Source organism: Onychomys torridus, chromosome 6 (genome assembly GCF_903995425.1).
Source record: "Onychomys torridus chromosome 6, mOncTor1.1, whole genome shotgun sequence".
NCBI classification, from domain to species: domain Eukaryota; kingdom Metazoa; phylum Chordata; class Mammalia; order Rodentia; family Cricetidae; genus Onychomys; species Onychomys torridus.
Window position 1 is genome coordinate 56,691,816 of NC_050448.1, and position 25,827 is coordinate 56,717,642.

Below are 25,827 nucleotides of genomic sequence, written 5' to 3' on the forward strand. Positions count from 1 at the left end.
CCCTGTTCTGAAAAGATGCTCCAACATCCACCGTAGTGAGACAGACAGGACTTGGAAGGATTTGCTTCTCAGACTTCAGAAATGCCGAGCTACAACCAGACTTCAGCTCTTCCCCGTGGGCGTACCTTAGAACTGTCTCAGTCCCACAATGCCCCGGGGCATAACTGAGGCAAGAACATTGGGACTGTGCACAACTGCCGTAAAGGACTGTGCGGAAGCAGTGTCCACTGACAGCAAATCCTGGATTTCTACTTTCCCACCAACATTAGTTAGTACGCTCGCTGACACTAGGAGGTATGAGTCTCTCCTCACATCTCACCACATGGCAGAGTGTTGCTAGGCTGTCCATTCTGAATACCTGAGCTAGGTAAGGACATGCTCAAGAACACGGACTACATCTAAAATGGATTCGTCTTTAGACCAGGTTGGCTCCAACGATCCTCCGAGTTCACCCTCCGGAGTCCAGGGATTACAGCATGTCTGCGCACCTGGCTGGCTGAGAAGCCATCTCCATTCACATTGCACACATGTTAAGTTCCAGCAGCCGGACGTGGCCATTACACTGAGCGAGGCAGTGCAGGTCCAAATCACCAGGGTGGCATGTGTTTGCCTCTGCTCCACTTCCAGCTTCCATCACTGAGACCAGTGAGGAAAAAAAAGGAATCCCAACCCCTGGTGAATAGCAAAGCACTTGATGACTGAAATGCAGGGTCCAAAGTTATCAGTGACAGTTGGGAGGAAGCTGCCTGTCCCCTCCAACTCCTACACAAACAGAACTGAGAAGAATCGTTACCTCTATTTGCTGGACCGTAAGTCATACATCCACCAGACTTAAATACCGTAATAATGAAAATCATATGACAAGGGAACCGAAAATTGAGCCAGGAGATGACAAAGTATACAGTAAACATCAATCTCACTCTCTGCGGGGGGTAGGGGGTTCTCTCTGCAGTCCTACTGTGGCATACAGCCTTGAGGGTTACAAACACACCCCAGTGAACAGGTGGACCAGCAAGGATTACATTGTCAGTCCTCCATAGGAGTGTGAACTCTGTTCATTTCTTAACTGTAGCTCCCTGAAAGCACATTGTGTCTCACTTCACAGCCTCTTGTTAGGATCTAACACAATTCCTGCAATGCAGAAGGCATTCATAAATATTTGTCAGCAAGAACTATACCCAAATTTAACTCTGCCTCCTCTCAGGGAAGAAAGTTTCTAGACAAAGAGAAAGACTGGATAAACCCGTATCTCTGGGTCTCACTGTCTCTCATCTCCAGAGGGGCAATGCTCCCAATACCACCACCTTTTACCTATTCTCAAACCTTCTGCAGATGGGAGGACTTGCACTTTCTTTTCTCTTTTACAAACAGTAGAGCATGTGGAGAATGAACTGCTGACAATCCACACTGACAGTCTGAGCAAAGAGGCATTACAACTTGAAAGCTTACGGAAAAACAGTAGAGAGAAAATTTCCAGAATTTCACAGCGGTTGATAAGTAGCAAAATATCTGCATCCCACATTTGCCAACATATAAGCTGCTGAGAGAGAGACAGAGACAAAGAGAGAGAGAGACAGAGACACACAGAGCGAGAGAGACAGACAGACAGACAGACACAGAGGAAGAGAAGAGAGAGAAGAGAAGAGAGATCTCGGACCAGCAAGATTGTCTAGCTGGTAAGGGCACTTGCTACCAAGCCTGGCACCCCAAGGACACTACATGGTAGTCATAGAGAATCAACTTCCACAAGTTTTCCTTTGACTTATACACACACCCCACACAAAGTAAAATTTAGGTAACAAGATGAAAAACATTCTCAATGTAAAGGGAACATCTAAAATTTAGAATGTTTGTGGACACTAAAAATAAAAATAAGATTGCAATGAGAACTAGAAACAACATGTCTGTTGGTGTGGGGGAAGCCTACCCATTTCTCTGTGGGAGACCTGCTCCCACTTTGATCCCATGGTACTCTCGAGAAGGTGGGAGTGAGAAATATTTAGATAGAAAGAGGGGAGAGAAACAGAAACACAGGATAGCTGGGGAGGGTCTGGCTCCTTATCCACCGGCCCCTTCTGGGTCTTCAAAAGGGCTTTTTATAGGAATGCCAAGGGGCGGAGCAAAGACCTCCCCCTCCTAGCACAACTACACACATGGTCAAATCATCCTCTAATGCAGTCCTGCTGGGTAAAGCAAGCTCAGATCTCACTAGGAAATCTCTGTGGGCCTCCACATCCGTGCTTAGGAGAAAGCACCAATCCCTATTAAAAACAAACAAACAGAAAAGCCAACCACCTTGCCTCATTTACTGTTGGCCTCTTCCCCTTCCTCTCCCACCCACACATCCCCCTTCCCTTGGGCTAGGCTTTCAGAAACCTGGCAGCATATTCTTTCTAACAATGATTTAGTTACACAAAATCAGTCATAGAGATCTAGGCCTGGTGGCACATGCCTACCACCTCAGCATCCATAGAGGCAGGAGGATGAAGAGGTCAGGGCCATTCTTGACTGCACAGCAAATTCAAGGACAGCTTCTGCTATAGTACACTCAGGCTCAAAAACAAAATGAAAAGTGAAAGAAAAATGTAAAATGAAGGGCTCTGCTGAACAAAGAGACGTAAACTGCTTAGCAATTTTGGCTGAGCGCTTCTCTAAGGCTTCCTGTGTCTTCATCTTGGTGTGCAGTCAGCTCCCATTACACTCCTTGCCAGAATGATGGGGAATAAACCTTCTCCAACTGATCTCCTGCCGGGCATCCCATTCAGACTTCCAGCTCCGGAATATGAATCATCAGTCTATAGAAACCAGAGCAACAGGCCACAGGCACCAGAATACCTCTTCCCCAAAGCCATCTTTCCTGCCTTTTTCTGACTTACCTTGTCTGCTAGGAGATAGAACCCTCATTTCAGATGGGGTCTTGCCCACACTCAGGAGAAAGGGAGGCTAAAGAATCTGGACAGACAGGCCTCGATGGGGGTTCCACCCCATCTATTAGCATTAGATCATACCTTGTCAATCACACACACTTCAACGGTGGGCCATGCTTCCCTGATGTCCATGCAATAAAATTTCCACAAGGACCTCAAAGGAGTCTGAAAGAGTTTCCAGAAAGGAGAGCACATGGAATTCCTCAGAGGGTGGCATGTTCCAAAAGGATGCCATAGCTTCTACCTGTTTCCTTGAGTGAATGTGAACTTAGGGAAACTACCAGGTCCAGCAGGTGGCCTGTCAGCTTCTACTTTTCACTGCTGTTTTCTGTTGCTGTGATAAAATACTGAACAAAGACAACCTGAGGACAGAAAGGGTCACTTGGCTCACATGTTACAGTCCATCATGGAGGGTCACCCAGGCAGGAACTGAAGCAGAGACTAAGAGGGACGAACGCTGCTTTCTGGCTTGCTCTCCGTGGCTTGGTCAGCTACCCTTTTTATACAGCCCAGCCTTGCACAGACTCACTTTGCCTAGGAAAGGTACTGCCCACAATGGGCTGTGGGCCCACCTACCGCAATTAGCGATCCAGAAAAGGCCCGCCCACCAGACATGCCCACGGTCCAATCAGATGGAGGCAATTGGTTGATTGAGGTTCCCTCTTCCCAGGTGTGTCAAGTTGACAACCAAGATTAGCCATCAAACTGCTGGGCCTGGAAAGCCTAATTGATTCTTCAGCATTTGATGGCGGCTTTTATTCTTCCAAGGTACCTTTAATGGCTTTAAGCAGGTGCATACAAACTCTTATCACACTGTCCTCTACCAGGTTCCCTACCCCCAAGGTAAAGACCCCTTCATCGTGAACACCTCCCCCAGCCAGGATTAAGCCGCTTGCCACCATTCCTGCAGCTGGAAAAAAAACAAAAACAAAAAACAAAACAGAATCCCCCACCTCCAGTCAAAAGCCATTCACCTGTGGCAGAAGGTTTTCCCGTCACGTTGTTTCCACTCTTGACCAAAGATGAGCGTTTAAGGTGAAGAGGCCTTTGAGCCACCATATTGTGGCCACTGCACACCAGATTACTAACAAAAAGTGAATGCCAGGAAATCCTGAGTGTGGTCCAGCGAGCAGGCGGCGGGGAGCCAGGGTAATGAGCACATTCGCGGCTGACGACAACGGTATCAGTTTAGCGTCCCCTGAGTGCAGCCTGTTGCCAGTGGAGCCCTGTCTGCTTAAGGAATGTGGCAACTGCGCTCTCTCTGCTTCCTGCCCTCTGCGAAGAAGCTCCTCCACATGCCCCCATCACCGCCACCACCGTGTCTTCCCACCTGCAGCCAAACAACCATGGACTGGATCCTTCAACTAAATCTTTCTAAAGTGAAATGGGCCACAGTGGCACAAAAGGAGCAAATGTGGTGACTTCTTTAAAGAAAAACAAAAAAACCCTAAATTATTTTTAGGGGGGTTGTGTTTATGTGTATAAAATAGTATTTTGGGGGGAGGTCAGTGGGATGGCTTTCCCAATAAAGTCACCTTTGGCCAAACCGGAGGACCTGAATTTGGTCCTGGAGTACCCACATCATTGCAGGTGAGAACTATCAAAATTGTTCTCTGACCTCCATGGTGCACCACAGAATATGTGCACCCGTGCACCGGCACGCCAATGCACATATACCAAAACAAATAGACAATATAAACATTTTAAACAACTTTTTTGTTTGTTTGTTTTCTGGCTTTTTAAAAAAAGATTTCTCTTTACTTAATGTGTATGGGTGCTTTGCCTGCATATATGGATGTGCACTGTGTGCATGCCTGTGCCTTCAGAGGCCTGAAGAGGATGTCCGAGTCCCTGGAACTGGAATTACAGATGGTTGTGAGCTGCCATAGGGTGCTAAGAACTGGACCCAAGTCTTCTACATGAGCAGCTGGTGCTCTTAATAGCTCAGCCATCTCTCCAGCCTGTTTTTTAGTTTGTTTTGGTGTTTTTCTTGTTTGCTTGTTTTGTTTTGTTTTTTAGCTTTTTGAGACAAGGTCTTGTTCCTTATTCCTGGCTAGCCTAGAAATAACTGTGCAGACCAGGCTAGCCTCAGACTTGTAGCAATCCTGCTACCTCTGCCTCTTACGTGCTGGGATTATATGCATGTGCCACAACACCTGGCGCAAATACAAAATAACTTTGGAGTTAAAAAAAATTTTTTTCAACTCTTCAAGAGGCCTGTCCATAAATGAGGGGCCACTTCTTCCAGAGAAGGATGAAGTGTACTACACAATCATGTGTTACAATTCTAGAAGCTTCCTAGGTCAAGCTAGTACACAATATGCTCTATCACATGCATCTACTAAAAGCACCCACTAAAAGCTCCAAGCAAAGGATCAAAGGGGCTGGAGGCAGGGGTGTGTGTGGTTAAGTTGGCAAAGTGTCTGTTGTGCAAGCATGAGGCCCACAGAAAGCCTGGCACAATGCCATGCATCTGTCACCCTAGACCTGTTGGGAGCAGGGAATGGTGGGTTCCCTGCAGCCTGCTGGTCAGCCCATCTAGCCAATCAGTAATATTTCCAGGTTCGGGGCGAGAGCTTGACTCTTAACCGCCATAGTCGGTAAAGGTATGATCAGCAATGACAGGCAGTAGGCACGGTGGAGTGCTCTTATAATCCAAGCACGCTGGAGGCTGAGGCTGGAGGATCATGAGTTCAAGACTAACCTAGGCTACACAAAACACGGCAGAAACAGAAACAGAGACAGGAAGGAGAGGGCAAGTCCCAAGCAAAGAACCTTCCCAGAGAGAAAAGTCCACACTGTGTCAAGGACTGAGGTAAATCCACTAGTGTAGAATGAGGGAAGGAAGGGAAAGACACATAAAGGAGGCAGCTAGCCAAGGGAAGGAGGTCAGGTTTGACCCTACATGTCACCTAACTGTCCAGTCAATGCCAGCACGGAGCAAATGCCTAATGAAAAAACACAAGAGAACACAGAATAATGGCACAGGTGTCATTGATGACAATGCCCTATAATCTAGCATTTGAGATGGGGAAGCAGGAGGATCAGGAGTTGAACACCCTTCTTAGCTACATAGTGAGTGAGTTCAAGGCCAGCCTGGGCTACAAAAGGCCCTGTCACAGAACAAAAGTGACAGTCTCCAATGGGTACAGAATGGGGGCTGGGGGAAGGGGAGGGAACACTTTCCATACCCACAAGACAACAAACCAGCAAAGGCAATGATACAGAAATCAGATGTATGTACCAGATCTTGCTGTATCCAGGAGAGAGCCTGCTAGCTCTACAGCCACCTGGTTCCTGTCCTGCACAATAAAGACAGATGCTGGTTTGTCAAACATGGAGTCAAACTGGATCAACGAATCAATGTTGGATGTTTAATTTTTAAAGACTTCTTTATTTGTGTGTGTGTTTGTTTGCATGTATATCTGTGCACCACATGCATGCGGTGCCCTCAAAGACCAGAAGAGGGCACTGGACCCCAGAAGCCTGGAGTTACAGATAGATTGAGCCACCACATAAGTGCCAGGAATAGAGCTCAGGCCCTCTGGAGAAGCACCCGACGCTCTTGACCATGGAACCAAAGGACACATAGAAACCAGGAATTTGAAACTTCTAAGAGAAGACATCTGACGATATAAGTACAGGCTGGAATTTTTCTGTGAATAAGACCTCAATAGAAGAGGAAATAGTCCCCCAAATTAACCAACAGGATTACACTAAATTAAAATGTTTGTGAGGAAGAGAAGAAGCTGTCAATGGAATGACAGACAAGACAGCCTACAGAATGGGAGAACACTCTATCAGCTACACTTCAGACCAGGGTGAGAGGGTTTAATATCTAAAATACATGAAGAATTACAAAAACTTAACTTCCCGAAAAACCAGAAGTACCAGTCAATAAACGCAGCACAGAACTGAACAGTCTGAAAAGAAACACAAATGACACTTCCACCCATTCTGCTTTCTAAAGTCGCTGCGCTGTGTTTTATTTTACAACTTCCAAGGGTCTTTTTAATTTTAAAATCAGCTCACACAGTAGCAGTTTCCCACGGCGGCACAGGCCCCAAAACGTTGGCCACTTTTCTCTTCGTCTTCCTCACACCCTCGCACATGCCTCAAAATCGAAGTTTACCCATACATATGTTCAAAAGAAAACAGGCTTAGAGTATATGAACTGCCACGAGAAAGAATAAAATACTGAGTTCACAAGTGAAGCGGGGCCAGCGCCCGCTCTAGAGCAATCAGCAAAGACGATCAAGCAGTTGACTGCGTCTGGAGAAACAATTTCCACCGTAATGAGGTGGGGAGGGTAGAAAAAGAAAGGTTTCAAAGGGTTAAAGGTGAGTTCCGGTACTCTGACCCATGGAGGCTAATACCCCTTCTGATAAACCTAACGTCACACGGTGTTACTCAGAGGCCGTCAACTTCATCTCAATACAGCTCACGTTGATACCAAATGTATGCATCCCCTTTTAAGTTCCCATGTCTATTCATTAGGCTACCATCCTCCCAGGCGACTCAGGCTCCAAACCCTGGCCTTACTATAAGTATGACTACTTAGTTTTATTGTTTCTCATGTTTATGATTCACTCTTCCTCATTTCCACATCCTGTCCAGTGTTCCCTGAAAAGGCACCTGTCCGTCCATCCATCTGTCCGTCTGTCCCACAAGAGACACCAATAGGAGCACAACGGCCTATAAACAGTACTAAACTCGGATGCAAACCTCAGCCCTAAGGAAGATTCCCAACCGTGGCAACTGATGCACTCAGAGCCACACGCGGTGAGTGAATGGCCCCTCCCACTCCTGAGAAGAGGAGGGAGAAATTTGTGTGTGCAAATCTACTTTCCCAAATGGTTAGGTCATAGCTGATCAAGGCCCCCACATCCAAGAGTGTTTGTTTTGTTTGTCAAAGGGATTCACTGTAGCTAGGCTGTCCTAGAACTCATTATGTGGCCTAGGCTAACCTCAGACTGTCATTCCTTCTGCCTCAGCCTTCCAAATGCTGATATTACAAGTGTGAAGCCTTATGTCCTGCTCCAGATATATATTTTTTTAAATGGGCAGAAAACAAGGTTTTATCTTCATGGATAGCTGTGCCCTCCTCACTAACGATATCTCTGGGGTAAACCTTTAGAGGCAAATAGTGAGGGGCTGCAGAGGTGGCTCAGAGATAAAGAACAATCTTCCAGAGTTAAATTCCCAGCACCCATATGGCAGCTCACAACCATCTGTGACTCTGTCCCAGGGGAGCCAATGCCCTCTTCTCCCCTCCACGGGCACTGCATGCACAGATGTACATCCAGGCAAACACTCATACACATAAAATAGAAAGAAAGAAAATATGAAAAGAAAAAAAGGAAAGGAAATGGTGAGCTGGAGGCTCAGTGCCTTGCACATAAAGCTTTCTGAAGTAACCAGAGGCTAGGGCCCGGCTAAGTAAGAAAACACATGCGAGCATGTGTGAGGTACTGTGTTCAACCCGCCTCCGCCACCCAAATTAAAACAGAAAGACACATCATGACAGTATCTCACTCACAACGAAATTACCTACTACAGTCTGGAGAGTCGGACTCAACAGTTTTGATGATTGATAACCTTGATATGATTTGGCAAGAACCCTCAATCAGCATTAATCATGTTCTGCAGCTATTTCCTGTGAGTGCAAACATTTCCTCCTCAAGACCAGGGAAGCTGACCACTCAGGAATCCCTCCAACCTTACCAGGCTCTGGAAGTTCAGAGATCTTAGAAGACTCACGTGACCACTGCCTAAGGTCACATAAGTAGTAACTGCTGGGAGTTGGTAAGCAGCCTGGGAGTTGGGGACACAGCTTTCAGGAATCCTCATTCATACTCAGAAGAACCTTCTGGTGACGCAGCTAACCTTGAATCACTCACACGTCACGTCTGTAAGTAACCCCAATAAACTCACTGATTGACCAAGCTGGACTTGGACGGAATCATTTCTTTGGTGCCTTATCTGGAGTGAACAGTTATTTCCTCGCAGCTCCTCAGGAAAGGCCACAACATACTACTAGTTTAGCATACAAGAAGGTCAAGTCCAGCTCACTCCGCCTCACATTGCTAGTCTATGTTAAGTACAATATTAACTTCAATTTTCCCAGCCGCGAAACTCACAACCAGAGAGGAGGAGTAAAGAATGACGGAGTCCAGTGAAATGTCTCAGGGGGTAAAGGCACTCTCTCCCCTGAGCCTGATGATCTGAGTCTGATTCCCCAGAAGTCACGTGGTGGAAAGACTCCCACAGATTGGTTCTTTGATCTCTACACTGGCACCACAGCATGCATGCTCCAACACACATTCATGGCCTCCCCCCTCCTCCAAGAAGAAATAAATGTAAAGAAACAAATTTAAAATATAGCATAAAGCTTGTCCCCCAGTGTGGCCATGCCTGCCTGTAATCCCAGTACTCAGGGAATCGGGGATAGGAACACAGGAAGCCAAGCCAGCAGCATTAAGATCAACGTCCAATGCAAACTGGACTCGAGGGGAAGATGGCTTTGAGAAGACAGAATGATGAACAACTCAGGAATTGTGAATTTGCACCAACTAGAGCTAGCGTGCATGTTAACAGTGTTAGCTGGAGCAAGCGGAAGTCAGAGACACCCCTTCACACACTCTCCAAATCAGCCATGCACGAGAACAGTGCTTAGCACACTGGGGGATAAGGGTTCTGGAACTATTTCTGTATTATAGCCTCAGATACATCTGCTCCCTCCTTATTGTTTTAAGCTGTGTATCCACTACCACCACCCCCACCACAACACTTTTTTTAACTTCCCTTTTGCTTTCCAGTTCTTAGTTATCTATTTGCATATTTACTGACACATTCACCACTTCAATAGCAAACAGTTTTGGGATTTTCTAATCTACAGTAAACAGTTTATAACATAGTCATAATCATTTCCACGTCACCTGCTATCCTATGAAGCTAACACCATAGTTTTGCTACTTTCCTACTGTACAACTAGCAAGCAAGTGTTTGTCATTAATCAGCATAATGATATTGCCTAAAGAATGGCTGTCCAACATACCTTTTTTTTTTTTTTAAATCATCACGTACAAGAGCTTTTTTTTCTTTTGAGTTATTAGGTCAAATAATAATGTGACATCTGGGGAGATGACTAGGTCAATAAAGCATGAGGAGCTCAGTCCAGATCCCCAGGACCCACGTGAAAGCCAGGGGCTACACCTAGCGTCTGTGACTCCAGAAATGGACCCAGCTCTACATACAAAGAGAGACCTTGTCTCAGGAATAAGAGAGCAAGCGGGGCGTGGTGGCGCACGCCTTTAGTCCCAGCACTCGGGAGGCAGAGGCAGGTGGACTCTGAGTTTGAGGCCAGCCTGGGCTACAGAGTGAGTTCTAGGATAGCTAGGGCTACACAGAGAAACCCTGTCTCAAAACAACACCCCCCCCCCCCAAAAAAAAAAAGGGAATAAGAGAGCAACTGAGGAAAACTCCTAATGTTTACCTCTGGCCTATACTCCCCCGCCCCACACACACACCACACAAAATATGTATATACACTAAACACAAAGTTAGTATTTTTATTTTGTTTTGTTTTTTGAGTGCTGGGATTAAAGCTGTGCACCACCGCCACCCGGCACAAAGTAAATATTTTTAGGCATAGTGGCACACATCTTTTTTTTTTCTTTTTTGCCAGAGCTGAGGATCGAACCCAGGGCCTTGTGCTTGCTAGGCAAGCGTTCTACCGCTGAGCTAAATCCCCAACCCTGTAAATATTTTTTAAAAGTCCATTTCCTATATCTTACATCTAGATAGCTCTGCCAAAATGTTCGGTACAAGACTTACAACAATCTAAGAAACATCGAACTACAAAAGTGATCAACAACTACTGGACGAGCTAGTTTCCAAATTCACCACCATTCCACTGAGTTTCTTTACTGTGACTTAAACCTTCTCCACCAAGCAGCCTCCAATGTGTGCCACTGGTAAGAGTGTCAACAGGTGGCAATTCTTAGACTGGTCACTTGACCTTGTGCACAAGGACCCTTTAACGTGAATTTCACCATTTCGTTCTAAACCATCAATAGTTAAAATGATTGGCTGCTCACTAAAATTACCTAGGAGGGTTTGAGAAACATTGAAAGTCTCAGCCCAGACACAAAGTCAGGATCTCTGAGAGAATAAGCTGGGCTTGCCGGCTGACTTCACTGTCCAGCCAGCCTAGAGAACAACTAAGTTAAGGAGTATATTCAAAGGAACTTTATTTATTGGAGACTTATTTAAATAGTAATTACACTTACTCAAAAGAAATGAAGATACTTATTAGTGGGCTGGGATAGTGGCTCAACGGGTAAGAAAACTTGCTCCTCAAGCATCAGGACCTGAGTCTGATGCCCAGAACACATACTAACGAGCCAGGCATGGCTTCAGGAGCCTATGACCGCAGGGTCTGGGGCTGGAGAGACAGGAGGAAGCTGGGGCTTGCTGGCTGCCAGGGAATAAGGTGGAAAGCAGTACAGCAGAGCACTGGATAGCCTCCTCTGTCCACCTGGAAGCATGGGCACTCATGTGAGCAAGTGCACACACAAGCACAAGACAGTTTAGCAAAACAGCATGCAGCAGCTGCCTCTGTATGCAATGACATAAAAAGAATATTTTTCTTGTACTTGGAGAGAGCACTTCTGGAAGGATCAAAAGAAACTAATAGAATATTGGCAGCCTCTGAGGAAAGAAATTATAAATATGAAGGGAAGAGACTTGATGTCAACCTTACACAAATTGTTTGATTTTTTTTTTTACCAGGTGCATTTAAAAATTAATAATCTTGGGCCTGATGCCTTGAATTCAATCCCTGGGACCCTAGAGAGAAAAAACTCCACAAAGTTGTCCTATTGTGGAATATTATTAAGATGTGCTACACTGGTTTATGCTGTGGAATATTTGTTTAATGATGCAAAGATGTGTTGCATTCTTTTATGTTGCATTTGTTTAACTCTGTGAAGCTGTGTTACTTTGCCTGTCTAAAACACCTGATGGTCTAATAAAGAACTGAACAGCCAATAGCAAGGCAAGAGAAAGGATAGGTGGGGCTGGGAGGCAGAGAGAATATACAGAAGGAGGAATCTGGGAGGAAAGGATCTAGGAACGAGAAAAGAAGGGGGCCAGCGACACAGCAAGACACAGAGCAAGAAGTAAAGAAAGGTACACAGAAATAGAGAAAGGTAAAAGCCCAGAGGGATAGATGGGATAACTTAAGTTAAGAAAAGCTGGCGAGAAACAAGCCAAGCTAAGGCCGGGTATTTATAATTAAGAATAAACCTGCCTGTGTGATTTGTTTGGGAGCTGGGTGGCAGGCCCCCAAAAGAGCAATGAATAAGCAAAGAGAAAAGAGTGAAAAACAAACAGCATTGTCCTCTGACCTCCAGACACATTCTGTGGAACATACATGTACACACACACATAAATAAGACATTAAGATATGTTTTCAAATTATTAATAATCTATGGCTCAGGATATAACTCGGTTGTATAGCAGTTTCCTGGCATTTTACCCTACTCTGAAAAGTAATAATAACCTTAAACAAAAATAAATCCATGAACAAACACACAATTTGTTCAGGAACATTCAAAGTAATACGTCTCACACACACACACACACACACACACACACACACACACACACACACACCATTCTGTAGTACTACAGATACCAATGTTAATGGGTTATCCACAAAATCCTGTACACTTAGAACAAACTGGCTACCAGGAGTCCATCTTTGCACACTTGTGCTAGTAGTTTCTGCCACCTCCTTCTGCCCTAGCAACTATTTGGGTGTACCATTCTAGAGCAAATAGCCATCGCCTGATACACTAGGGGGAATGTTTACTCACAGTTCATTTCCACACTGGGGGGGGGAGGGGTGGCGGCGGGGGAGGGACCACTAATGACATGTTAGCCTGAAATGTGCTCTACCTGTTAACCCATTTTCAAATTAATTGTTCAACTGGAAAACCTACATGGAAAGTATCGATGGGTCTATGTTTTTTTTTTTTTTTTCTAAAGTCATCATTTCAGGCAACAAGCAAATAAAATGCTTGCTCCAAGCTCTGGCATACCAACACTGATTTCACAACTAGCTGAGCTATATCTTAAGTGAGAGACCTAATTTGTCTTACCACAAGATAATTCAAATGAGTTTAGAGTGTATACGGGACATTACCAACACAGAGGAAGGTCCGAGTTTCATACATACTATTTAAATTAAAGATTTTTAGTGGATGTTTCTGACATAGCTGGGATTTTCTAACTAGATCTGATATATTATTCAAACAAGGTTTTGGGTTTTTGGTTGGTAGCAGGGGTTATCAATCCACCCTTTTGAACACTTACTCTATCATTTTTGTAGCAAGGTAAACAAATCACTAGTATTAATGAAACAAAGACCTTCCTTTGAATTGCCTATAACAAGACTGCTTTTATTTGTTTGCTTGTTTTAGGGATCTTTATGTAGGAGGTTGGCCTGGAACTTGCTATATAATGGAACTTTCCATCACCACACCTCAATGCAGGTGAATACTAACACAAATTTCTGTTTTTAAGTAATTTTACAGTTCCATTTATGTACACCTGTGTGTGTGTGTGTGTGTGTGTGTGTGTGTGTGAGAGAGAGAGAGAGAGAGAGAGAGAGAGAGAGAGAGAGAGAGACTGAGTGTAGGTCAGAGGACAACTTCTGAGAGTTGGTTGTCTCCTTCTACACTGTGGGTTCCAGGGACAGAAGCACCTTTACCTCCTGCAAGCCAGAGGTTTCTTTTACTAATGTTATAATCTATGTCAGTAAAACTACAAAAGGCAACCCCCATCCCCAAATGAACAGTTCAAGAAACCGGATTCTGGGGCTGGAGTGTGCCACAGTGGTAGAGTGTATGCCTAGCATTCCTGAGGCCCTGGTTTCCACCAATTGCACCAGCAAAGCCAAAAGCAGAGTCCAGTTCTGGAATGCTACCGAGTTGCTGAAGAGCATCCGTTTTCAGAGCCCGCCAGTGAATTTGTGCTCTCCTTGACCAAGCGCTTATCTGCTGACAGCTTCCTGCCACACTCCGTGTTAAGTGCTCAACAGAGTGACAGGACGAGGATGCAGAAATCTCTTGCCGCAGCCCTAACAATGCAAGTCCATTTTCTTGTTTTATCCAATTACATTCAAAGGGAGCTTAAATTAAAAAAGATGTTACGTCAGCTTTAAAAGAGAGCCCTGTTACTACTTCTCAATCATATAAAATAATGAGTAAATACAGTTAAATAAAAACTAAACAATAATAAACATGCTTTTACCCTATAGCCCCAAAAGTTTGTCTGCACAATAGAAAAAGAGAATACCCAACTTTCTGGGCACATCAGAGAGATAGCTGGCATCTAAAGTGTTAAACACTACAGAGATTAGACTAGTGATTTTGTAGCTTCTTCCTCACACATCCTAAACCAACCCTGTTTCATTTCTTGAGGAATGTGCAGGTTGACATCTAACCTGTCCCCAACTTGTGAAAAACCTAACAGTTGCCATAACAACATGCCAACTAAGTTTACTGGATCAGACAAGCTCCTAGCCAGTATGCAGGCTCCCCATGGACTCTGGGAGAATGAATTTCTATGGCCCCAGTGCCCATAGCAACTGTTGTAGAATACTATTTGAAGATGTGTTACTTTGGTGTAGGTTGCATTTGTTTAACTCTGTGAAGCTGTGTTACTGTGCCTGTGTAAAACACCTGATGGTCTAATAATGAACTGAACGGCCAATAGCAAGGCAGGAGAAAGGAAGGGTGGGGCTGGCAGGCAGAGAGAAGATATAGAAGGAGAAAACAGGGAGGAGAGAGCTGAGATCTAGGAGCCAGAGAAGGAGGACTCCAGGGGCCAGCCACTCAGCTACACAGCAAGCCACAGGGGAAGAGTAAGATTTACAGAAGTAAGAGAACGGGAAAGGCCCAGAGGCAAAAGGTAGACAGGATAACCTGTGGTGATATGTTGTGTACCCTAAGAAACTTGCCTGAGGATCAGAGGACAGAGCCAGCCACTAGATTAGACATAGAAGTCAGGCAGTGGTAGCACACACCTTTAATCCCAGCACTTGAGATATCATGCCTTTCCTTGGGAAGCACACACACCTTTAATCCTAGGAAGTCATATGGCGGGGCAGAGAAAGGTATATAAAGTGTGAGGAAGCAGGAACTCACTCTCTTTAGGCTGAAGATTTCATAGAGGTAAGGACTAGTGGCTGGCTGTTTTGCTTCTCTGATCTTTCAGCTTTCACCCTGATATCTGGCTCTGGGTTTTTTATTAAAAGACCATCTAAGATTCGAACAACAATAAGTTAAGAAAAGCTGGCTAAAAACAAGTCAAGCTAAGGCCGGGCAATTACAAGTAAGAATAAGCCTCCTTGTGTGATTTATTTGGGAGCTGGGTGGTGGACCCCCCAAACTGAGCAAAACAAACACCACCACACTGTGATGCCTAGTAATTGGGTTTCATTTTCTATTAGGTATCAGTAGATTAAAAAGCAGCAATGACCATTAATTTAAAGATCTATGAGATACAGACATGCTTTTATTTATGATTTTTAAAAATCCAGGGCTGGAGAGATAGGTCAGTGGTTAAGAGCACTTGCTGCTCTTGCAGATGACATAGGTTCTGTTCAACCAAACCACACGATGGCTAACAATATTCTGTAACTCCAGTTCCTAAGGATTGGACACCAGGCATGCACATAGTATACACATATACATGAAGGCAAAATACTCATACACATAAGTAAAAACAGAATAAAACAGTATTTTTTTTTTTCATTCTAGGTTAAGGTGACCAAAAAATCGTTTTTCAAAGCAATACACACACACACACACACACACACACACACACACACACACACACACCTCTACAGCCATATGCTAAGGTACAAATTCAGAGCTTAATTTACAAATTATGCAAATCATGGGTACAGTGTGATGGCACATAACTGTAATCCCAGCCAGCAATTGGGAGGCTGAAACAGGGAGATCAAGAGATCTAGGCAGAGGGCCAGTAAGATGGCTCAGGGGTAAAGGTGCTTGCCACCAAACCTGACAACCTCAGTTCCATCCCCAGGACCCACAGGCAGAAGGGCAGAGGGAGGGAAGGAGGGAGGGACGGACAGACAGAAAGACAGAAAGAGAGAAAAAGACAGACAGAGAGAGAGAGACAAAGTTTTTTTGTTTTTTGTTTTGTTTTTAAAGAAAAGCTTCCAGGAAGCCTGGGCTATCAAGAGAGTTTAAGACCAGTCTAGGCAACTTTAAAAAATCATTTTTAATTGAAAAGCTAGGGATGTAGTTCAGCTCAAAGAAAGCAATCCCCAGGTTCAATGCCCAGCCACACCCACCCTTGAAAAGAAAAAAAAAAAAAAAAATCACATGCACAAATAACTAAAGAGATTCCAAATGTAATCCAAATGAAAGGAATGCAGCTTAGATAAAAACGTAAGGGGCTCAGACTGATGCTAATACTAAAATATTTTTTAAATTTTGTCCAGTTTTAAATTTTGTGTTTATTTGTATGTGTGTATATATAGACACACAACCGTGGCACACACAGAAAATTCAATGAACAACCTGTGACTCGGTTCTCTTCTTATACCGTGTGGGTCTCAGAGACTGGACTCAGGTCCTCAGGCCTGATGACAACCACCTTGACCCTCTGAACCATCTGAACCATCCCCCTGGCTCTTAATACTAAAATCTTATGTAACAGAAGAGCATTTTGTTACATTGGTATATTCCATTCTTCCTGGATGCATTTTCATTACATTGGTTTACTGCATTCTTCCAGTACAAACAGAAAGCACTGTTTAAAAGGCTGTGTAGCATGATGTATGAGAAGGCCCACTGTCCTTTGCAGAAGTCCATACAATGGCAGCTGGACAGAATCTGCCTGAACAAAGGGGATGCCAGCCCATCATCTCCTTCCATCCCCATCCCACCCTCCCATTCAAGCAGGGTTACAAAAGTGCCTGTGTGGCTATGGTGAGTCATGGATGTTCCATTTACAGATCGGGTGGGGTGGAGAGAAATCACTATTACATGCCCAGTGAGCTGGAAAAGTCCATCCTGTTTTTCCTCTTTTATATAATAATCTTTTTTTTTTTTTTTTTTTTTTACAAACCTGAGATAAAGTATGCTTGGGAAAGAGGAACTTACCAACTCACTTTGTTAGCCAAGAACATGACCTCACAGCCCAGGCCCAGAGATTCACATTAAGCAAAGCCCCTGTGTCATGTGTCCCTTTTGACAGCACAAGAAGAAAACCAGTAGCTAGAGAAGTGATGCACATTACCATTCCTACCTCATATTCAGCCACCAGCAGTTCAGGCTGACAGCCAAAGCACTGGAGGAAAGCAAGGAGGCAAGACGGAGCCTTTTTTTTTTTTTTTTAAATAAAACTTCCTCTGCCAAGGAACAAAGTGGCTTCCTTAAGCTGACCTTTAGAAGCAAACCATGAAACACAACCTGAACTAACAACAATTTTTTTTTTTAAATTCTCCTTTCAGCTATAAGTTCCGCACATGCCCAGGTCCAAATTTCAACCCCACACACTTCATCCGACAGTAATGGGTAACGTGGCAAACTCACACGTTAGAACTGATTTACAGCAGCCATGCACTGTACAGCGCAAGTGGGAAGCCAGTCTGGTTTACACATCAAATTCCAGGCCAGCCCAGGTTACACGGCGACACCCTACGCAAAGAAAAACAATCACAAAAACATAATTACATGGTTTTGCTTTATAAACATCTAGCCTCGCCCAGTGTAATACTCATGCCTATAAGCCCCGTCCTGGGGAGGCTCACTCACGCGGGAAGACAACAGGTACAGGGCTGGGCGGCACAGTTCCTGTCTCAAAAAAAACAAAAACAAACAACGAAAAGAAAGAAAAATCCAACCCAAGTCTCTCATTCAAGTTCTGGAAAAACAGAGAAGAGCCTGTCACCTTTCTCTACAGACTTCTCTAGTAAAGCTGGAAACCTGCACTCAGCAACAGAACTATGCTCCAATTCTAGAGAAAGGCCACTCCGGGCCTCACAGACGGGGGGTAAGCAGCAAAACTGCCCTCCTAAGACCTGTATTGAACTTGTGTTTAAAATATATTAAATCCCACAACAAGCATGTCATTGTAATAACAGGAGCTTTCAGTTACCTTAACAAAGAGGAAAAGGTTAATTCTTAGGTAGGGTCTAGTGTACCCCAGGCTTGCCTCTAACTTGCTATGTAGCCAAGAATTACCTTCCGCTCCCCGGCCCACCTCTACCCCACGAGTGCTGGATAATAGGTGTGCATCACACACCCAGGTTATGTGGTGCTGGGGTTGCGGAGTTTCCTGCGGGCTAGGTAAGTACTCTACCAACTAGGCTGTATCTCCAGCTCACTAAAATTTCATTCTTGATACTAAAAACCACGAGGAAAGAAGGGAGGTAAGAGAAGGGCAATGGAAAACTAAACATAAGAAAGCACATGATATAATTTATGGAAATGGCATAAAGAAACCATGGTTTTGAGCAAAGCATATTATATCCATGCATGAAAATGCCAGAACGAAACCCACTGCTTCATATAACTAACATATACCAGTGAAAAATTTTAAAACATGTTGATTAAAAGCCAGGTTGGGGATTTAGCTCAGTGGTAGAGCACTTGCCTAGCAAGCACAGGCCCTGGGTTCGGTCCTCAGCTCCGGAAAATAAAAATTAAAAAAAAAAAAAAAAGCCATTGAAATATAATACATCCTGTACCACACAACACAGTCTTCTCATTGACAGAGGTAGCTTCAGAACCCATCCATTGTCTCTGGCATACCTATCAAATTCAGAGCTTCAACGTGCAACTATTTAGCTTTATACTAAATCCTACAAAAGTGTGGATTCCATCTGTTCCATTAAATAAATGCTTTGGGTGGGGAAAACCTGCAAATAACTCAGAAAAAAAAAAGTACTGTATCACTAAAAGTATTCCTGAATGTGCAGTCACACGTGTCCAGGTCTGAAATGCTGTCTATTTGTCTTTAAGGCGTCTCTGAAAGCACAGGGTCTGTGTTTTACCACTGACTGCATCAAGGCTAAAAAATCAACAGTGTGGAAACAAAACAGCAATCAAAAGAACTGCACAAACAAGTGGAAAAACATCTACTTCCACTGCCTCAAGTCTGCACAGGAAGAAAGCAGACTCTGAAGACAGTTCCATGTTTAGAAAAGCTTCAAAAGAATACGAAACTTCATTACCTAAGATGAGTTGCCACTGCTTAAAATCATTTTGAGTTGTAGTCTATTCTTTCTGAGAGTTTTCTAACCCACTTTATTACCGCCTCACCTAAAATCTTTCATATGGGACTGTATCATCTCACACATGACTTAACGCTGGACAAGCAGAGAAAATCTAGGCCGATCGTTCGGCTTCATGTCAACATGTGACAGGAGGCAAGACTAAATGGCTTCCCTATTTTGTCTTACAAGACCTCTTTTTGTTGTTTACTTTGTTGTGTCGTGACAAGGTCTCATGTAGCCCAGGCCAGCCTCGGACTCCCTACAAAGCTGAGGCTAGCCTTCAATTCCTGATCCTGCTGCCTCAACCTCCCGAAAGCTAGGATTACAGGCATGCGCCACTGTGCTGAGATGGTCTAAGAGCATTAGATGGCATCGTTTCCTTATTCGCCTCTGCTAAAATCACTAACAACCTCTCACAATATGTGATAACATGTCAAAACAAGGACATAAGAGTAAGCCAGTAGATATACAGTGGCAGGCAAGGACATCTCTCCGGAGTCTTATTTTATGGGCATTACAAATGTGGGGAATGCTTCAGTAGGTAAAGCGCTTGCCGTGGACTCCTAAGAATAAGACTTTGAATCCCCAGAACCTATATACAACCCATCCACATAGCACAGGGTCTGTTACCTCAGGTCAACCAGTGGAAAAGACAGCAAAAACAATGAAAGAGACCCTGTCTCAAACAAGATGGAAAACCAGGACCTGCACCTCTGACCACAAGTACGATGTGAAACACTCATGCCCACCAAATGTATACATCACATATACATACACATCACACACATACACATCACATTCATACATACACACACACACACACACACACACACACACACACACACCATGGGGGGGTGTACTGGAGTACAAACCAAGTTTTTTTTCCCAGAATATTCTCTACTCTGCCCTAGAACAATCCGATTAGAAATAACCACACCCTGGCAATATGAAGGAAGGCAGTCTTGCCCAAATCATGCCTACCATAATAACAGTGAATGACAATAACAATTAATTTTGAACTGAGGATAAAACTGAATTCTCTCTCAGATTTAGGCTTATGAATATATTTGTCATCATTCCTGGAGTATGTCTATTTATTCATCTTAGTATGTAATCTGTTGTCCTTTACACCCTGAACTCTAGGGCACATGGGCGTCCTCCGAAGGCTTTGTACAGGTGCAAAGCCAAGCTGTAAACTGGCATTAGCAGCTCTTTGGTAATAAGTGGATTAAATTATATTTATCCTAGCCCTGTAACAGATTATTGAATTGTTCTAACAGAACAAATGGGGATTACCACTAACTAGGCCATTTGGCCTTAGGTATTCAGGACCGGAGGAAAGAAGTAAGCTCCCTCTTGTTGACATTTACACAGCTAATTACTACAGATCTCCCTCTTGGTGGCATTTACTCAGTTAACTACTCAGCAGTGACAATGCTTTCATCTGCTCCCCATGTCCAAGGCGATGTTCACATCATCTAACCTATCCAGAATAGAGGAAAACATTTAACAGCCCATCTTTCCCATCACTCCTTAAGTGGAAACTGGCCCAGATATTTAAAAAACAAAACAAGGCTGGGCGGTGGTGGCACATGCCTTTAATCCCAGCACTCGGAGGCAGAGGCAGGTGGATCTCTGTGAGTTCCAGGACAGCCTGGTCGACAGAGCGAATTCCAGACAGCCAGAGCTACACAGAGAAACCCTGTCTCAAAAAACCAAAAACCAAAACAAAACAGGAACCAAGCATGATAGCACATCCCTGCAAATGAAATACCTTCCAGTGTACAGCATGGGGATCAGAAGTTCCAGACTAGCCTGGGCTACATGAGACCTTGTCTCAAAAACCCCAAAGAATCAAAACCTGAAAACTCTCAGAATGTATAAGACTGTAGATTCAGTCTGAGACCCAACGATGAATGAATGAATAAATAACAATAATATAAGAGCCATGCACAGTGGCACAGACTGGGAATCTCAGCATTTGGGAGGTACAGACAGAAGGATCAAGATTTCAAGACCTACTCAGCACTTGAAGCGGTGGTTGGTCATCGTTGTCATCCGTCACCGCCGCCACCCCACCCCCCCACCCCCACCCCCCCACCCCCACCCCCACGACTTGGTCCTGCCTCAACTTGGTATGCCATGCTTTGTTGACTCCCATGGAAGGCCTGCCCCTTTCTGAGAAGTAGATGTGGGCAGGCTGTAAAAAGGAGGTGGGGGAACAGGAGAAAAGGAGAAACTGTGGTTGGTATGTAAAATAAATTTTTTAAAAATTAATAAAGTAAAATAAAAGAGACTGTCTCAAAACAATGAAAACAATCTTAAGATAATCTTTTAACTAGCATGCATGAGACCCTGGGTTTGGTCCTCGGTGCATGGGAAAAAAACAATAATATAATGTTTCAAATATGAGCCAGGTACAGAAGACACTGGATATACCTTGACTATTAAAAATATCTATGTAGGGGCTGGAGAGCTGGCTCAGTGGTCAGGAGCACTGGCTGCCCTCGCAGAGGACTCAAGTTTGGTTAGCATCCACACAGGTTCACAACCAGCTGTAACTCCAGGAGACCTAACACCTCTGAAAGCTTCTGCATGCATCTGATGCACACACATACACTCAGACACACATATACACATATATTAAAAAAGCAAATTTTTTAAAAGTCCTATATAAACATGTTGACCTTAAGTCCAGAAATCCTATTTCTAAATTCTATTCATTTTTGGACTTGGCCAAAGAGTTATTCAAGTAGATACTTACCAATTAATTAAAAGTGAAAAGCATTATTGGAAGACCAGTAAACAAAACCTTCTAGAATGCCAAACACAATATAATTTTAAGCAAGGTCTAGGTTTCAGAAATATTACAACTATATCCTGTTTCCTGACTGCTTTGGGCCAGACTGTAAACTCAACCTCTCTTGATTCCTTTCTGTTCCTACCAAGGCCATAAAAAATGGGCATTTTTCTCCAGATGGTGAAGAAAATGTATAAGAAGGAATCTTGACTGTGATCACAGACCTCTGTAGGTGATGACTGACAGAGGATGATCTGGAAGCAGTGTGAGGTTCCGGCTACTCACTCAGACAACAAATTACCTCTGACACACAAGAAAACTACAGGACCATGCGGATGCGGGGAAGAGTGAAAAGCCCAGAGAAGAACAGAGGTCATACAAGTGCCCAGCATGGTGGTGAATCTGTGACCCCAGTTTCTGAACACATTAGGGCCGAGATTTTGACTTCTAGGCCAGCCTGGGTTATTGAAGACGCTGTCTCAAAAAGGGAGGAAAGGCAATCTCAAAACTCTTCAAAAACATCTGCCTCAAAAAGCGTATTAAAAATAAAAAACTGCGGTGAACAAAAGAAATACTACATAGGGCCTGTCAAGGTAGCTCAGCAGCCAAAAATACTTGTCCCCTGATCACCTGAGTTCTAGAGTCCCAGGACCCACATGGTAGGAGAGAAGTGAGTTCTGAAAGTTGTCCCTTGGCCTCCACAAGCTTGCTGTAGAACTTGTTTGAAGATGTGCACGAACATGCACACAATACACATTAATGAATTTATCATGCAAAGAATAAAAGACTCCATGGCACAATTTTGTTCTTCCTTATACAACAAAGAGAAGTCAGAACACAGTACTAATAATGTGCTCACAAAGTGGGAATCAATTTTTCTAATATGGCCAAGCCCTAAATATAGTCACAACTTTTCTGTTGTTGCTTAAAATGCACCAAATTTAACCTTATCCATGGAGGGAGTGGGGATGGACAAATAGGCGGGGAACTCAAGAAACAATACCACGTCATCTCCATCAGCACTCAAATGATTTTAAAGTCCTTGGTGAGGGCTGCCAAAGTGAAGATACCTGGATCACACAGGCCTTTTTCTGACCAGACCTAGCACCTTGATCTAGTCTGGGGTTCTAAGAAGAACGAGGGGGCATTACACATCCTGACTCCAAAGTAATCCTACTATTTTGGGAAGTTATACCGCAGCACTTAGTAGGCAGACAAGTAAAAGGCACCGAATTCCCTACCCACATCATCAGATTCAGTTTGCCTTACTGTAATGACACTGACTATTATACATGGAACCCTCACAATTCACCTCCCCAACACCACACACACACACACACACACACACACACACACACACACACACACACACTAGTCTATTTAATGTTTCATTCTCACATAGCCGGAGCCAGGCATGGCGGCACCCATGTTTACTGTAATACATACATTTGAGAGGAAGTAAGAGGGGAATAAGGAGGAGATCGAGGCCAGCCCAAGCTACATAAGACTGTGTCAAAACACAAAACGAAAGAAAATCTTGTATAACTCTAGTGAGGGTTTGTGTCTGTTTTAAATAAATTTTTTAAACAATACAGAGGATGAAATTTATCCAAAATTCATTTCAAATGTGATGCCTCAGGTTTGGGAAGCAAAGGCAGGAAGATGACCAAGGGTTTGGGGACAGCCTGGACTACCAGAGTGATACCTCAAATATTAATAGTAATAATTTCAAAGTTTTACTTTGACTTTTAAAAGGCTTATTGTACTGACTCTAGATTTCTTCAACAATAAGCTGCTTTTGCAGACATTCTGGACAAAAAGCACCACCAGAATGCCAGAATCGATAAAGTGTGTTCAATTTTTTTTTTTTAATGTTGAAAACTTAACCAGCAAATAAATGACTTTCTCGACATAAGCGTGCTGAGAGACAGTACAGGACCCCAGGAAGCATCTTTGGAAACTTATTACCCAAAAGTATAACAGTATGGGGATTTTTAAAGACTAGATTCCAAGTCAACTGCTTAGATCAAAACGCCAAGACTTGCCACTTAGAACTGTGGGTCTTGAGCAAGCTTCTTAATACATGCTAATTCAAAGGTGTGTGTTCCGAAAATGAACTGATAAATATCTGCCGCAGCTTTGTTAAATTAGACCCTGAGACGTTTCATAAAAGTATTTCCCTCCCTTTCCACTCATCCTGCGGCATCAGTCTTGTAACTGATGAGGAAATTACACACTTTTATTCCTCCACTGGCGAGCTTATCATACACTGCAAGAAAGATGCTGCTTCCCCACCCCCCCACCCCCCCCCCCCCCCCGTGGCTCCACCCTTTACAACTTCAAAATACTGTCACATACTCAGGAGGTGGGAGCTGCCCCAAAATGACAGCTTACAGGCTCTGGAGCAGAGGAGATGCAGGTGACTTTCCCTCCGGAGACCCTGGCAGGTACTCAGGGGCTCCAGAGGTGCTCGGGCGCGGGAGCAATCTATGGAAATGTTGTGAGGAACCTGGGGAAAGAGGGCAGAGGATGGCGCGGGGCTCCCACCTGGGGACAGACTTGGAAAGCAGGGAAGGAGGACGGCGCTGGGGTCCCACCCCGGGGAAACAGCAGAGAGGGGACAGGGTGGTTCGTGGCTCTCGGACCCTGAAAGACCTGGAGAGAGGGTACTGGGAGGCTCCGGAGTCCCACCTGGGAGGCAGAGAAGGAGGGAGAAGGATAGGGCCAGGGTCCCACCTGCAGAGAGGTGACAGAGAGACGTGGGGTCTCACCCAAGAGAACCTGGACGGAGGGGACAGGGATCCCTCCCGGGAGGAGCTGGGGGGAAAAGCGACGAGGTGGCGCGGGGTCCCGCCCGGGAGGAGGGGGACGGGGCGGCGCGGGGGTCCCATCCCTGCGTCCTCCCGCCGGCTCGCACGCGCTCACCTGAAGGCAGGCTCCTCCTTGGGCGGCCGGGCCTGGGCGGACGCCGCGCCGCCGCCCCTTTTGTTGAAGAGCTTCTGGAGCAGGGTCGGGGCCATGGCGTGCACGCGGGCGGCCACGCTCGGGGACCCGGCGGCTCAGCGCGCAGCCCACGGCGGCCGCGGCGGGGCCATGGCGACGGGGGCGCGGCCGCCCGGAGGGGCGCGAGCGCGGGACCGCTGCAGCGGACGGGAGGTGCGGGGCCGCGGCCGCCGGCCGGTCATATGACGGAGCCGGCCCGCCCGGCTGACAGCTCGCACCCGCGGGAGGAGGAGCGCGGAGAGGGCAGCAGCACGCGGGAGGGGGAGGAGCACGGAGGAAGGAGGAGGGAGAGCACGCGGGAGGGGGAGGAGCACGAGGAGAGGAGGAGGGACAGCACGCGGGAGGGGGAGGAGCACGAGGAGAGGAGGGAGGGAGGAGCCCCGGGGAGGAGGAGGAGCGTGGAGGGCGCGGGGAGGAGCGCCGGGGAGCAGCACGCGGGAGAGGGAGGAGCACGGAGAAAGGAGGAGGGAGAGCACGAGGGAGAGGGAGGAGCGTGGGGGATGGGGGAGGAGCGCGACAGCACGTGGGAGGGGGAAGGAGCACGAGGGGCTGAGAGGAGCGCGGGGGACCCGGAGGAGTGCGGGGGGATGGGGAGAGGAAGGCGTTGGGAGGAGTGATGGGGAGGAGCGCGAGGGAGTAGGGGAGAGGCGTGTGTAGGAAGGGGCGATGTGGGAGGAGCTCCAGAGACGGGGAGGATCGCATGGGGAGAGGCTTGTAGGGAGGAGGGAGTAACGACCGCAGGGGTCGGAGGCGGGGGAGGAGCGCGGGAGAGA

The 25,827-nt window shown here is 45.4% G+C and overlaps 1 protein-coding gene across 4 annotated transcripts in view; it reads right to left on the reverse strand.

Annotated features, from left to right (window-relative positions):
• Positions 1-25,295, reverse strand: part of Fnip2 (folliculin interacting protein 2) — a 116,417-nt gene extending 91,122 nt beyond the window's left edge. For 3 of the 4 annotated variants that reach the window (XM_036190109.1, XM_036190108.1, XM_036190113.1), the window contains exon 1: positions 24,977-25,295. In XM_036190109.1, the coding sequence (XP_036046002.1) occupies positions 24,977-25,071 (95 nt within the window). In that variant the 5' untranslated portion in view covers positions 25,072-25,295. Of the gene's footprint in view, positions 1-24,409; positions 24,450-24,976 lie in introns of those variants that run through there. The other variant, XM_036190110.1, reaches the window with a different exon arrangement.
• Between the last annotated feature and the right edge of the window lie 532 nt (positions 25,296-25,827).